A 13,794-nucleotide genomic window follows, 5' to 3' on the forward strand; every position below is an offset into this window, starting at 1 on the left:
CTGCCCTTGCCAGCATCTTCCTGCACTGCCCCAGCTTCAGCCCTGGCTCTCTGCAGGGGGATGGAGCCACAGAGCACCAAGATGGGCAGGTCAAGGGAGCAGAGCAGGCCCAGGCATTGGGAACTGCAGGTTTCGGGTACCTGAGGTGTGCCATGCTGTGGGCACTTCAGTCTCTCCCTGTTCCTCCCCCTCACAGGGCAGAAATATTTTGCTTTCCAAAGCTGTGAGAGAAATCCCATCACTTGCTCTGGCCCTCTTTGTCCATTTCAAAAAGCCCTTTCCAAGTCATCTCTCTCTGGGAGATGAATTCCTCACACACATCCTGCCAGGTGAGGTGTCTGTCAGGGGAGTTAATCCCCATTAATCCCTTCCCTCCTCCCCGGAGCCGAGCACACAATCCCCTGCTGTTACAGGAATGCACATTAAATGTGGCTCTTTGGCTTAAAATTCATGAACAAGAAAGGGGAGGGGATGTTTCCATCTTTCTGGTGGGATGCTGCTGCCCACCAGCCAGAGGTCACTGCCCTGGCAGCAGCAGCTCCTCCTGTTAATCACTGGGAATTTGTTCCCAGTCCAAGAGAGTTGCAGCTTGTGCACCAAATGGGCAGCCTGGAGCTCTCAGCAGCAACCTGCTTCTTCTTACTCCCCGATTTTGTGCACTTGAGGGGTGCACAGAACAGTTCATGTGATGTGGCTCCATCAGGTGAGCCCCTGGTGTCCCTTGGCCTCGCTCACAGGCTCTGGGGACAGGGCAGAGGGGTCTGGCCGTGGTCTGCTGTGCACAGGGGCTCTTCCCAGCACAATGGCCCCGACTGGCACAGGCTGTGAACTGGCCTTTGGGAAAACACAGAATGAGCCCCTCCCCATTGGCTGCAGAGCCATTTAGGCCTGACTTTTCTGTTGTTTAAACAACTCTCAGACAAATAAATGCCTTTGTGCCGTGGCTGTCAGCTCAGGCTCTGCTCTCCAGGAATGAAGTGTGTGGGATCTGAGCTGCCAAGGGAGGGGAAGGCAGAGGAGCCCCATCAGGGCGTGTTGAGGGCTCTGCCTCCTGCCACCCACTGCTCATTTGCTGTTTGCTAAATGCCTAGTCTGGGCTGCAGGGCAGAGATCTCTGGGCATCTCTTATCTCTGCTGTTAATTCCTTGAACACTCCTCTGTGGCCGAGGGAAGGGCAGCTCCTGGGTGGAGAGCCATGTGCCATGCTGCTCTGCTGTCACCACACCTGCCATAGAAGTGGCAGGAAGAGCAGAGCAGCTGCTGGCATGGCCAGGAGCAAGGACAGGCTCAGGAGGAGGCTGCTCTGGGGCAGCTCGCTGCATTTAAAGCAGGTAGCACTCAGTAAATCCCACAAAAGCACGGATGGGAAGGGGCAGGAAACCTTTGCTGCCCTTTGTGGAGGGTGCCTGGCAATCTCACCTGCCCTCACCTTCCCTGAGGCCGGTCTTAATTGGGTTTCTCTTATAAAACCAAAATGTGGAGCAGCGAAGCGCTGTCGGCACACACCTGCTGGGACTCTCTGGGGAGCAGAGGGAGGCAGGGCCAGGGAGGGGGTCTGGGCTGGAGCTGAAACCCTCAGTCACACAGCAGCGTGGCTCTGCCAGCCGTGGGAGATGTGTCCTGCTGAGCTCTGCCCAGGTAGGAGGGCAGGGAAGCAGGTTGGGGCAGAGGCTTTTAAAGGGGGATGGAGTCCGTGTGCTTCTGCTCTGCAGGGGGAAGAGGGCTGAAAATGGGTTTTAACAGCACAGTGTGGGGAGGTTGAGCAGAACTCAGAGCCCCTGCTGGGGCATGGAGGGGGCTGGGGTTTGCCTGGGCGCTGTTACAGGATGTTTAAAGCCTCTGTGTGTCGAATCCCACGGGAGGTGGCTGTAAGCAGGGGAGGGGAGGGCAGTGCTCCGTGTGCTGCAGCTCTGCTCGTGTCAGCCCTCTGTGTGCCCAAGGTCGGTACATGGGGCAGAGCTCCCAGCCTTGGAAGCCTTCCTTATCCTCCTCCTCCTCCTCCTCCTCCTGCTGCTGCCAGGACGTGCTGGAGGTCAAGCCAGGAGGGTGTGATGTCCATTCACACCGCTGTGTGGCTCCTGCTGTCCCCTGCTCCCATGTCACTCCCTGCTGTCCCCACAGGGCTGTAATGTCATGGAGGACCAGGACCTTCGGGATATCGGGATCGGGGACCCGCAGCACCGCCGGAAGCTGCTCCAGGCTGCTCGCTCCCTCCCCAAGGTCAGCACACCAGGATGGGCACTGCCAGGCACGGCTGTGAGCACAGGGGAAGCAACAGCCAGACCCTGCATCTCCAGGGCTGTGGGGAGGCTCTGGGGAATAGCAGGGGAGGAGGAGGAGGAGGAGGAGGAGTATACTGCTCTTCCAGGCTGTGTGGATGGTGGTAGCTCCATGCTGGAACTGCTCCTCCTGCCAGTCTTGATCCCAAGCACGTTCTTTGTACAGTGCTTTTGTTACTGGCTAGTGGAGATAGTGATGGCCTGTAAACTGATTTTCTTTGACCCCATATCCCTTAGGATCCCAGCTCCTGCAGCTTTTAACACCTTCCTTGTGCTTTCACAGTTGAAACCGCTGGGCTGTGATGGGAATAGCCAGCCATCAGTTCCTGCATGGCTCGACTCCCTGGGGCTGCAGGATTACATCCAGTCCTTCCTCTCAAGTGGCTACAGCTCTATTGACACTGTGAAAAACCTCTGGGAGCTTGAGATAGTGAACGTGAGTGTCACCCCTGTCTTGCCAAGGCAGCAAGCTCCTGCCCTGTTCCCTGGGGATGGCACTTGCTCCAAGTCTCTCAGAGTAGCTCTGTGCCCGTGGTGACCCCGATCTCTCCCTGCAGGTGCTGAAAGTGAACCTGCTGGGCCATCGGAAGAGGATCATTGCCTCGCTGGCAGACAGACCCTACGAGGAGCCACCAGCCAAACCACCACGGTTCTCACAGCTGAGAGTGAGTCCCTGCTCGTGGCTCCCTGCCTGGCTCGTGTGTCAGCGCTGGGAGAAATCTTGCCATGGCCAGTGGTGTCCATCCAGCTGCTCACCTCATCCTCTCCAGCCACTCAGGCAGCAAATGCTTGTGCAGGGGCAACCTTGCAGTGAGTGGGGCAAGATAATTCCAGCCCTCTGGATGCTGACCCCATGGGAAAGGTCAGGCTGCCCCTTGGGATCAGGTGTGTGCACTGAAGGGGTGCAGGGTGCCACTCCCACCTCTGCCCTGCTCAGAAGGGAGCTCTGAGCCCGTTTTCTTGCCCTTGTTTCGTGGTCTGAGATGTGGGAGCTTTCAGCAGGCAGGAGTGGCCCAGCCCAGCTGGAGAGGGGCTGCAGCTGGGACTTGGTGTTTGATTGCACCCTTGGGATCCAGAGCCCTCTCCCTGGCCCGCCTGGGCTGCTGAGAGCTCCTGCTCTCGCTGCCAAATAACACTCGACAGGATGTGTGGATGTTGATTTTTGCTGCAGGAGTGGCAGCATTTGGATGTCAGGCCCTTGTTACAGGGTTTGGCTGGGAGGGAAGCATCCCATTCCCTGTTCTTCCTGAAAACTGGCTTTTGAGAGCTGAGTTTGGCAGAAGCTGCTGGGCTCAGAGCGACCCTGAGCTCAGGAATGGGGTAGCATGTTGTGCTGCCTCCTCCCAGAGATTGCTAATCAGCTTCCTGGAGCAGGAATTGGAGTGATTAGAGTTTACCCAACCTGAACATCTGGTCCTTGCCCTGCTGCAGAGCTCTGCCCTCTTGGTTTCCCAAGCCTTTCCAACCCAAACAGCCTCAGCTGAAGTGAGCTGGGATCCATGTTTGCTGACACGGGATTCTTTAGGAGCTGGGTTCAAGTGTGAGAACAGAGAGAGCTCACACTGGTGCTGCACTGGGAGGGTGCCCAGTACAGACCCACTGCCCCGTGCCCTGTGCCAGGCAGCAGGAGCACAGGAGGGACCAGCAGCCAAGGAAGGCGAGACTGAAGGCTGAGGCAGGGAGAGGCTGCTCCGGTGCGGCTCAGCTGATTGAGATGCTGCCCGGGGAGGGAGAATGGGCCATTTGCAGCATTTCCTGGCGCTGCAGCTGGTGAGCTCCAGCGCTGGCTGCGGCGCGGGGGGCGGGCGGACGTCAATGGCAAATCAAGCGAGTGGTTTGAATGGGACTAATGCGGCCACAGCTGTGCCGAGGCTCGGCCGTGCCTGCGGGCCCTGGGCGCGCTCTGGCGGCGGCTCCCGGCGCTCCTCGGCTGGGGTGGCTGATCATCATGGCCCTCGGGTGCTTAGCTTAGTGCTTTAGGGGAGCCCACCCCTCTGGAATCACCTTGCCCCCAGCCCAGCGTGTCCCTGCCCTCCTGGGATGAGCTCTCGGAGGCAGAGGCACACTGGGCACAAAGGGTTGAGTAAATGGCTGAAACCATCCTGGGGCATGCTGGGCACAAAGGGATGAGTACATGGCTGAAACCATCCTGGGGCATGCTGGGCACAAAGGGATGAGTACATGGCTGAAACCATGCTGGGCACAAAGGGCTGAGTACATGGCTGAAACCATGCTGGGCACAAAGGGCTGAGTACATGGCTTAAACCATCCTGGGGCATGCAGGTGTCTCATGCAGAAGGTAAAGAGTGGGATTGGCACTGAGGCAGGAGCCCCCAGAGCAGGAGCTGACCCCATTAGTCCACTCAATGCACCCTGTGTTGGGCAGTGTAGAGGGAGCGATGGGGGGCACAGCACAGCCCCAGCTGACTGGGTTTCTTTGTGGTGTCTGCTCCTTCCAGTGCCAGGATTTGATGTCCCAGACGTCGTCTCCCCTGAGCCAGAACGACTCCTGCACTGGCAGATCTGCTGATCTCCTGCTGCCCTCCGGGGACACTGCCAAGAGGCAGCACGATCGTGGCACTGAGCTTGCTCCCTACTCCAGAGCTGAGCGCTACAAAGCACAGGTTAGTGGCTGCTTTTGTGTGTCCTGGGGCCCTCTGCACAGGCTCCCCCATCTCTGGAGCCAGGGAGAAGGGAGGATGATGCAAGGAGGGAGCTGGTCAGGCTCAGCTTCCCTCAGACATTAGAGTCAGCAGCTCCTTTATGCCTCAGTTTCGCCTCAAAAATGGATGGCTCACATTTCCATCAGCACTGGCACCTTAACCCCACGTGCTGCCTCCACCCAGCTCCTGGGGGATTTGACCATTGCCAACCTCAATCCCCTCAGCTCAAAGAGCCCCCCTAGAGCTGTTCCAACCCACTGTGGCTTCACATCTGTGCCTGTTGCCCTGCAGGAGGACCGTCGGGAGTCCAGGCTCACCCTGCGCCCCCCCAGCCTGGCAGCCCCCTATGCCCCTGTTCAAAACTGGCAGCACCAGCCCGAGAAGCTCATCTTCGAGTCCTGCGGGTACGAGGCCAATGTAAGTGGCTTTTGGTTTGTGGGGTGGCGAGGATGAGGAGCTCTGGGCTCTCAGGGCTCTGTCATTGCCTTGGGAGTGGCAGGATTTAACATCTCTCCCTCCTTCACACAGTACTTGGGCTCCATGTTGATCAAAGACCTCCGAGGGACAGAGTCTACCCAGGACGCCTGTGCCAAGATGAGGGTAGGGAGACCCTGGGGCTGGGGGCTTCACTTGCGCCATGTGGGTGGTGATGTGGGTTGAGGGGAGAACTGCAGTGGTTCCCCAAACCCTGTCCACCAAAACAGGCAGTGCCACTGTCTCTGGTGAACTGCCCCTTCCCAGCATTGTTCTCAGTACCCAGAGAGTCAGGGAGAGTGGGTGTTTTCACTGGAAAGTGGTGGCTGGGTTCACTCCAGGTCCTTGTCTCTTCCACCTCTGCTTTTCTCCTCCCAGTCCTAGATCCCCAAAACTTCCTGTACAGGCCTGGGGGTCTCTGGGGTGGCGGTAAAGAGGGAGCATCCATTCACAGTTGGTCACTTGAATATTCTCATTTTTGAAGAAATCCACGGAGCACATGAAGAAGATCCCAACCATAATCCTGTCCATCACGTACAAAGGGGTGAAGTTCATCGATGCCTCCAACAAGGTGAGCTGCAGATGCCTCAAAGTCAGTGTCTGGAGGGACACAGCCTGCAATCCCACCTACCTGGGGGTGCAGGTCACTTTTTGTGTCTCCAAAAGCCACAGCTGGTCCTGGGGAGCTTCTGGGGCTGGGGGAGAATACCAAGGTGGTGATGATCGCCTGAGTGCCAAAGGCTTGGCAGACTGGCTGCTTGTGGACCATGTTGCCAATTTCTTCCTGCCTTGGAAGGGAGCTGGGACTGGTCTGGCTGGGAGACCCCCTGTTCCCTGTCCCCAGGACACCCTCCACAGCCACTGTTTGCCGGGTGTATTTGCCATCCCCAGAAGGGTGACGGGTGCTTGTGGTTGACCCCGGCAGAATGTCATTGCTGAGCACGAGATCCGGAACATCTCCTGTGCTGCCCAGGACCCTGAGGATCTCTGCACATTTGCCTACATCACCAAGGACCTGCAGACCAGCCATCACTACTGCCATGTCTTCAGCACTGTGGATGTGGTGAGTGCATTGCCATGTTACATCTCCTGGTCCTTCACAGCCCTTTTGTGTCATCCCTCAGCTTTATTGGCTAGTCTCAGACTGCTCCTTTCCAGGGTTCTTTCACCCATTTTTACCATAGTCTTGGTTCCAAATGCCTGTCCTTTGGACCTCTGTGGACAAAGAGAATATTTGTCTGGTTTCATTACTGCTGTCTCCAGCACTGAATAAAGCAGGGCAGGAGCTTTTCCTCCTGGGGAATGTGCCGTGCACAAACCCCTAACATGCTCTCAATTATGTTGAGCATAATGGGCTGATTTAACAACTCAGAGAAGGTAGAAGTGTGATTTGCTTTTATACTTGGGCAGAATCAAAATTGCACAAGACTTTTAGGCTATTTTTCTTTATGCTGCTGAACTGCAGTACTGGTGGGGCTTTACAGGTGGGTAGGCAACCCTGGGGAGGCAGCATGGTCCCAGCTCCCCCACATCTGGAACTCAGTGGCTTTGCCAGGGACACAGTAGGATGTTACTTGCTGATGCACCCCATAGCAGGACTGTGTACAGGGTGATCTGACAGCTTTGTGTTCTCTGTGTTCTCTCCAAGAACCTGACGTACGAGATCATCCTCACGTTGGGGCAGGCGTTCGAGGTCGCCTACCAGCTCGCCCTGCAAGCCCAGAGAGCAAAACCTCTGGGCGCTGGAGCAGGAGAAATGATTGAAACAAAATCTTCCAAACCGGTGCCTAAACCACGAGCCGGCATGAGGAAATCCGCGGTACGTGGAGCAACCTGCTGGGCTGAGCTGGGGGTTCTGGTGGGCACCACACCCCTACACCTCCCCTGGGTGGTGGGGGGAGCCCAGACAGGGTCCAGGTGCCTGTCCTGCTGCTGGCACTGCAAGTCTGTGTCTGTGTCACTGCTGCTGTGGGCCTGGGGCTTCTCCTGGTAGCAGAAGGGCAAGCAGAGATGGAAGTAGCCCAGGTGGGATGGGGCTTTAGTGCCCTGCTGGGTCCAGCAAAAGCTTCTGCAAACCCTGCAGAGCTGCAGTGAGATATGTAGGTGAGCTGCAGTATGGGATTCCCCATAGCCAAAACCAGCCAAGACTGGAGCTGCTGAGGAGCAGGGACTGCTGCACAAGCCACTGCCTTCCTTTAATGTCTCCTTTTGTCTGTGTTCTGCTTGCTCCCCCCGCTCAGGTGCCGCTCCCTCCCGACACCCGCTGTTGTTACTGTCACACCTGTACAACTCACCGCCCCTCCTACCTGCCGCTGCAGTCTGTTAGTCCTGGAGCGAAGGTCTTTACCCTTCTTCCTGCCATCCTCCATTCCAAACCGACCCGGGCTGCCTCCCCACTTCCTCTATCTCCTGCTGTGCCCCCGTGTCCTGCCTCGTTGTTGTTCATCCCCATGCTCATTCTGGCCCACGCCAGGGGTTTGGATGAACCCCGGGGATCTGCTGCTCCCTCCCGCCCCTGCTGATGCAGTGTGGCAGCTCTCAGCTAACCCCGCTGCTCCTGCTGGGGTGGTAACTTCCCCGTGGCACCCTGATTTAGCAGGACAAGAGGAAAGAGCTGTGCTTGGTCAGGAGGGTGAATCACGTGGGAGCTCACCTGCCAGGAGCTGTCTCCCTCTGTCCCATTTCTGTAGCGCTCCGTTTTTCATGCTTGTTTGAGATGAGCAAAGCTGTCGCTGATGGTGACAGGGACTCACAGCCTAATGCAGGGAGTCATCTTGGGGTGCTGGGTTGAGACTGACGTGGCCAGACACGTTTTAGCTGTGAAGGACTCAAATGCTCCCCAGCAAGAGCTACTTCCTTGCATACGTGCACATTTTTGGGACGGGCAGTAGGCAGGCAGGCACTCTGTGCTTTGAGTCCCTGCTCGTTCTGTCCCAGAAGCACGGGTGTCCTAAGATGCCCTTTCTTTATTTTCTAGCTGGATCCCCCTGAAGTGGACCAAGACTCCCAGTCTCATGCCAGTGTCTCCTGGGTCGTGGACCCCAAGCAGGACTCCAAGCGGACCCTCAGCACTAAGTATGAGACCACTATCTTCTAAAGCAACCGCCCGCGTCCGCCCCGTCTAACCGTGCCTTTGCGATCTGATCTGTCTGCTCTTCTAAACTCCCTCTTCCTCCAGCTGCTCGCCCTGAGCCCGCCTAGGCACCACGTCCAAGGCAGCAGCACTTAGGAGACTGTAGAGTTAACCGGCTTTTGTACCTGCTGAACACTGTGAATCTCCTTTCTCGGAAACAAGGGTAACGCTGTAGCTGCCCGCCAGGCGGGAGGAGCAGAGAGGGCAGGCTGGCAGTCAGAGATGTGGATCCAGGAAAGCCGCCCACCGTTTTCACGTCTTCCCCCCTCGCTCTGGCACTGTGAATCCCTGGGGCAATGTGATACTCCCCAGGCCTTTTTTTTTTTTCTATCTCACCTTGTCTTTGGACTGATGGAGACCTCTTGTCTCTACGGTGCACACACTCCCTCCTCCTAGATCCTCCTCTTCCCGACTGAGCCACGGCTGTGTGCTGTTCAGTGAACTCACCTCTCCTTCCTGCCAGTCGAACCGACACTAACCACTGTGATGCTCTCTGCAAATAACACACGGGCACTTCCATTTCCTCACGGCCCCCCTTGCCCACAGTCTCCTTCCTCAAAGCCCAGTGCAGAACTTGCTCTGGGTGGTGGGGGAGCATTGGTTTGGGCCGGGTGTGATCGTTCCCACTGTGAGTTCTGTCCCCTCGGATATGAGGGGGGGTTTGGTTGCATGCATTTCAGTCCTTTGTAGGTTTTTCTTTCCCCTCATAGTCCTTGTGTTTACACTCACTAGACTTCTCGTGAGAGCTGGGTGTAGTTCTCACATGGCAGCCTGTGGTTAAGCTCCCAAAGGCACGTGTTGTTGTTAGCCCCATGCTGGGGAGGTGTCAGCTGGGCACCACAAGCAGCATCCCAGGGAGAGGTCAGGGAGCAGCCCTGGGATATTTGCCCCTGGTGTTAGGGCCCAGTAGCAGCTTGTCTGAATTTTGCTGTGGCTTTGGAGCTGCTACTTCAGATCTTCCATTTCCCCTCACCTGCAATGAAATCTGATGTTTCAAAGTCGTCATTTTAGCTCTTTCTCAGGAATGAGTTGGATCTCCCAAGTCATTTGTGACTTAATGGCAAACTGACCTCATACTGAGGGCTCAGCCAGTGGGAACCCAGTGTGAGGACTAAAAGTGAAAGTGTTGTCTTAAAGCAAAAAAAACAAAGGAAAGCTCAGTCTAGTACATAGATTTCATATGCCACAGAGTCCCTGGCACAGAGTCAGCACTGCCCAGGGCCTGCAGTGCCACCCTGCCAGCCCAAGCCTTGTGGACAGCAGAACATTGCTGTGCCTAGGTTGGGTTTGGGTTCCATCAGCATTTTTCCAAGCTCTAAGAGTGCCCTGAAGGTTTCTGTGTCCCTCTTAAGAGAAACTCACTCCCTGGTGTGGGTGGCAGAGCGGTTTCTATGTGTAGGTGTTCAGCACACAGCTGCCACATGTTCCCCCAGTGTCAGGCTCTGAGCGCTTCATCTCCCCTGCTCTCAGCTGGGAAGGGCAGGTCCCTCCACACCCCCTAAATCCGGGTCAGGAGAGCATGTGCCTTTCTTAGGGTGACCAAACCCAGCAGGGATCACAGGCAGCCCTTCCCAAACCAAACCACTGCCGCTCTGTGTCCGTACCCTGACGGTTTTTGTGTCCCATCTCCGGGCCGTGCGCCCAGCCTTTCCCAGCACGTGTTTTTGTGTGACTCGGAAATTCATTCCATTATCTTCCTTTCTGTTTGCCTCTGCGAAGCTGAGCTCCGGGCAGCCGTCTCCTACCACGGGATGTAGTACTGGGGCAGAGACCTGGGACGCAGTGGCCTCCTGACATGAAGATCATCTCCCTCTGGCACGGGTGGCTGCCTCAGAGTGGGTGCGTGGCTGCTCGGTGAGGGCTGCCAGAGCACAGGGGGGAAGGGACCCAGCCTCCGCCGAGGAAAGCTGCTCATCTCCATTCCTAGCAAAGGAAAACTCCAGACTCGGAGGCCAAGAGCGATGTCGCCTTTCCTAGTTTGAGACAAAACATCTTTCAACCCGTTTCTTTTTTAACAAAGAGACACAGAGCAAATCTGGTTCACGGTTTCAATGTAGCGCTGCAGCCTTTTGGTGAGGGGAAAAAACCCAACAGATTTTTAATTGTTGAGAATCCTGCAGTCCGGCGAGGAGCACGATAGAAAGTCTTAGCAGGGGCGTGGTGTGCACATTTCTGATGGTACTTACTCTGCTTCAGCTCTGGGTGAACAGGAGGGAACGCCAAATTCCTGGAGATCACTTCCTCCTGTGTGAGAACCTGGCAGGGTAAGTCTGCATCCTGTTCTCCAAGCCACTCCACGCTTTTGTAGCAAATGGAAGTAACTTGAAGAAAAGAATCTGCGAAGGATCTTTCACCCCAGAGCAGCTGTGGCCAATATCCCCGATGGTACAAAGCTTCCTTACCCCCCGAACTGTCGTGTTGCAATACTTGACATTTCTATGGCAAGGACCCCATTTCTTCCCATTTCCGCACTGAATTCCTGGGGACAACTCCCTGCTCCAGCCTCTGTGCACCTGTCTGGTTTTTAAATGCAGTTATGCCCGGAAGGGTTGGGGTTTTTTTAAGTATATTCAATTGTGATTTAGCACTTTTTTGATACTAGCTCATTATTTAATTAGCGCAACCATTGCAGAAGATGAACAAATAAGGAGTTAAATTTTGGGCATTACACTGAAACAGTCCATCCCCAAGGACAAACCGCATCAGCCTGAGGGTGGCTTGGCCCCGTCCGAGCCCAGTGTCCCCAAAGACACCGCCTCAAAGGTGTTGTGTGCTTGCTTTTATTCTGAATTCCAGAGCGTTTCACAGTGGTTTGGGCTGTGACTGACGTGTTTTCAGACTGTTCCCCTCTGGGGAGAATGTTAAAATGGTTGTGATTTGAATTCTTCAGACGCAGAATGCAGCGCAGTGCGTCGTCGTGATCTCGTCAGGCCCTGTCAGGGCTGTGGGACCTGCTGCTGCACAAGAACCCTGTGCCCAATAATTCCTGTTTAACTCCACTTGCTGCTGTATTGTCAGGATTTCCTTTAGTCTCTCTCACCAGTGAGGCTGGGAGGGAAGTGAACCATAATCCCAAGGGCACAGACCTGTAAAGGATTGGGAAAAGGGAGTGGAGATTTTGGGTTAAGTCAATGAATTTAGGAAACCTAACATTCCTTGTTATGCACATGTTGCAATTCATACTGGTGTAAGTGTAAATATTTGGTGTGTTGGCAACAAGTCTTTGGTGAGATTGCAAATTGAACCTCTGCTTGGGAGGAGGGACACCTTTCCTTTCTGACACGTGAGCTTTTTTGGAGGTTGGCTTGGAGGTAACGTGGTGATGAAGACTCCAATCTTCAGGCACTGGGCTCGGTGACCCTGGTGGTCCATTCCAGCCCCACGTGTAAACCTGTGGTTGTCTTTAGTGATCCATTCTTTAGCCAGATACTCCCTTTCTCACCTTTCTCACAGACAGAGCAGTTGTTTTGGCAGTTCAGTGCGGTGGGGTCTCTCGAGGGACTCAGTGCTGGAGACTCACCCTGGGCTGTGCCAGTCGTTGGCTCCTGGCCACCCTCACCCACCCACTGTGCAGTATTCGGGCTCTTCCTCCCTGCAGGGTTTTGTGCTATCTGGAGGAAACTGCCCCCAATTTCTGGTGCTGAACATGACATTGCATCCAACTGCATCTGCTGTATTACCTGCCCAGGAGGAGTTGGGGCTCCTCTGTTCCTCTCTTTAAAGACAGATTGTGTTTCACAGACTTTGGTTTGTGGGCTGAGCCCTCACTCACGGCTGGCAAACAAGAGTTGCCAAGTTTTGTCTTTCCTTTTATAGGAGGGGATGATTTTTTTTTTCAAATTGAAGATGCTTTATCCTTTTTTAATTTTGTGTTTACAAAGAAAAAAAAAAACAGCGCTAACCTTAGCTGTTCAGCTGACTTTAAACTTGCTTTGGGATTGTTCTTTTTAGAAGAAATTATGAAATTATGCAACTTTTTTGGGGTACATGCCTGTCCCCCCTCCCAGGGAGAAGATGCAGCACCTTCCAGGCTGTACCTGCAGTGAAGTCTGTACCTTCAGGAGGCTGCTGAGACACAGAGCAGATGCCAAAAAGCCCCAAACATGTCCCGTTCTGTGTGCAGCTGAGGTGGAGCCAATGCTTTAATGCTCCTTCCACCCACCTCAGAAGTTTCCAGCAGCAGCAGCAGCAGCATTTCCCTGGCTCTGCTCGGATCCTGTTTTGGAGCCAGCACAACGCTCACAACGCTGCCGTGTTGCAAAGGTCTCCCTTTTAGATCTCTCATTGAAATTACCTTAAATTTGTTTTTCCCAAAAGAAAAGTACCTGTGCTGTTCTCGCTAAGTCAACCCAGATCAGACATTTTTCTTACCCACAGAAGAATAACCTGGGATTCCCTGACAGGGCAGAGACAGTCGAGTTCAGTTTGCAATGTGGACATTTTTGCTAATTGTGATGTATGGCAGTGGGGCTGATTTGTAATACAAATGTTATTTAATCTGTCTGTATTTTGATACTTGAATTTCCTTTTATTTCCTGTATATACAATTGTTAATCTGTTCAAATTTGTCTGAATTTTAAACATCTTGTGGTACCAAACATAACCAATCTGTGCAACAACATAGACTGACCTCACTACAACAAGGCGAGATTGTAAATATTCCTGGGCTTCCAGCAGTCGTTTTGTTGTTTTCATAATTGTACAACTTAGAACAGACCGAATTAATAAACAACCTTAGACACACGTGTGTGTTCGTGTGTGTGGCCCCAGCGTTGTGCCCAAGTCCTGCTGGGGGTCTGTGTCAAAGCAGGGCAGTTCTCATCCTGCAGGCACTGCCTGGGGGGCTTTGGGAGCTTTGGTTGAAACTGCTTTTTCTGCAGTCAGTCATAATGACCCAAACATTGAATATTATTATTTTGAGTTTAATTTGTGCGTAAAATCACATCCAAATGTTCTGTTAAAGACAGCACGAGGGTCTGCAGCCGTTGTGGGTGTATTCTACACGTGATGGAGGGTTAAAAAAGCACATTTTTACACCCACTAAAGTACATCTGCAAGGACTGTGTCCCTGGGGGCTGTCATGTACTGGGGATAGCCACTGAAATCCCTTTTTGCAGCACAGCAGCGAGTGGTTCCTGTGACACCAGTACCCATTTGGGCAGCCATGGTTCCGAACATTTACCCAGCAAAGACTGGGGCTTGCCAGGAACTAGGACATTTGAGTATGTAAAATTAGAGCAAGAAA

At 54.3% G+C, this 13,794-nt stretch overlaps 1 protein-coding gene across 7 annotated transcripts in view; it reads left to right on the forward strand.

The window, feature by feature from the left end:
* The window catches only part of ANKS1A (ankyrin repeat and sterile alpha motif domain containing 1A), a 72,893-nt gene extending 59,601 nt beyond the window's left edge, over positions 1–13,292 (forward strand). For 3 of the 7 annotated variants that reach the window (XM_030965604.1, XM_030965606.1, XM_030965611.1), the window contains 11 exons: positions 2,122–2,220; positions 2,563–2,715; positions 2,837–2,944; positions 4,739–4,903; positions 5,234–5,359; positions 5,471–5,542; positions 5,901–5,987; positions 6,342–6,479; positions 7,065–7,235; positions 7,657–7,755; positions 8,394–9,738. In XM_030965604.1, the coding sequence (XP_030821464.1) occupies positions 2,122–2,220; positions 2,563–2,715; positions 2,837–2,944; positions 4,739–4,903; positions 5,234–5,359; positions 5,471–5,542; positions 5,901–5,987; positions 6,342–6,479; positions 7,065–7,235; positions 7,657–7,755; positions 8,394–8,513 (1,338 nt within the window). In that variant the 3' untranslated portion in view covers positions 8,514–9,738. Of the gene's footprint in view, positions 1–2,121; positions 2,221–2,562; positions 2,716–2,836; positions 2,945–4,738; positions 4,904–5,233; positions 5,360–5,470; positions 5,543–5,900; positions 5,988–6,341; positions 6,480–7,064; positions 7,236–7,656; positions 7,756–8,393; positions 9,739–10,268 lie in introns of those variants that run through there. The other 4 variants (XM_030965607.1, XM_030965610.1, XM_030965605.1 and 1 more) reach the window with 3 other exon arrangements.
* The last annotated feature ends 502 nt before the right edge of the window (positions 13,293–13,794 follow it).

This window comes from Camarhynchus parvulus, chromosome 26, assembly GCF_901933205.1.
Source record: "Camarhynchus parvulus chromosome 26, STF_HiC, whole genome shotgun sequence".
In the NCBI taxonomy this organism is placed as follows: domain Eukaryota; kingdom Metazoa; phylum Chordata; class Aves; order Passeriformes; family Thraupidae; genus Camarhynchus; species Camarhynchus parvulus.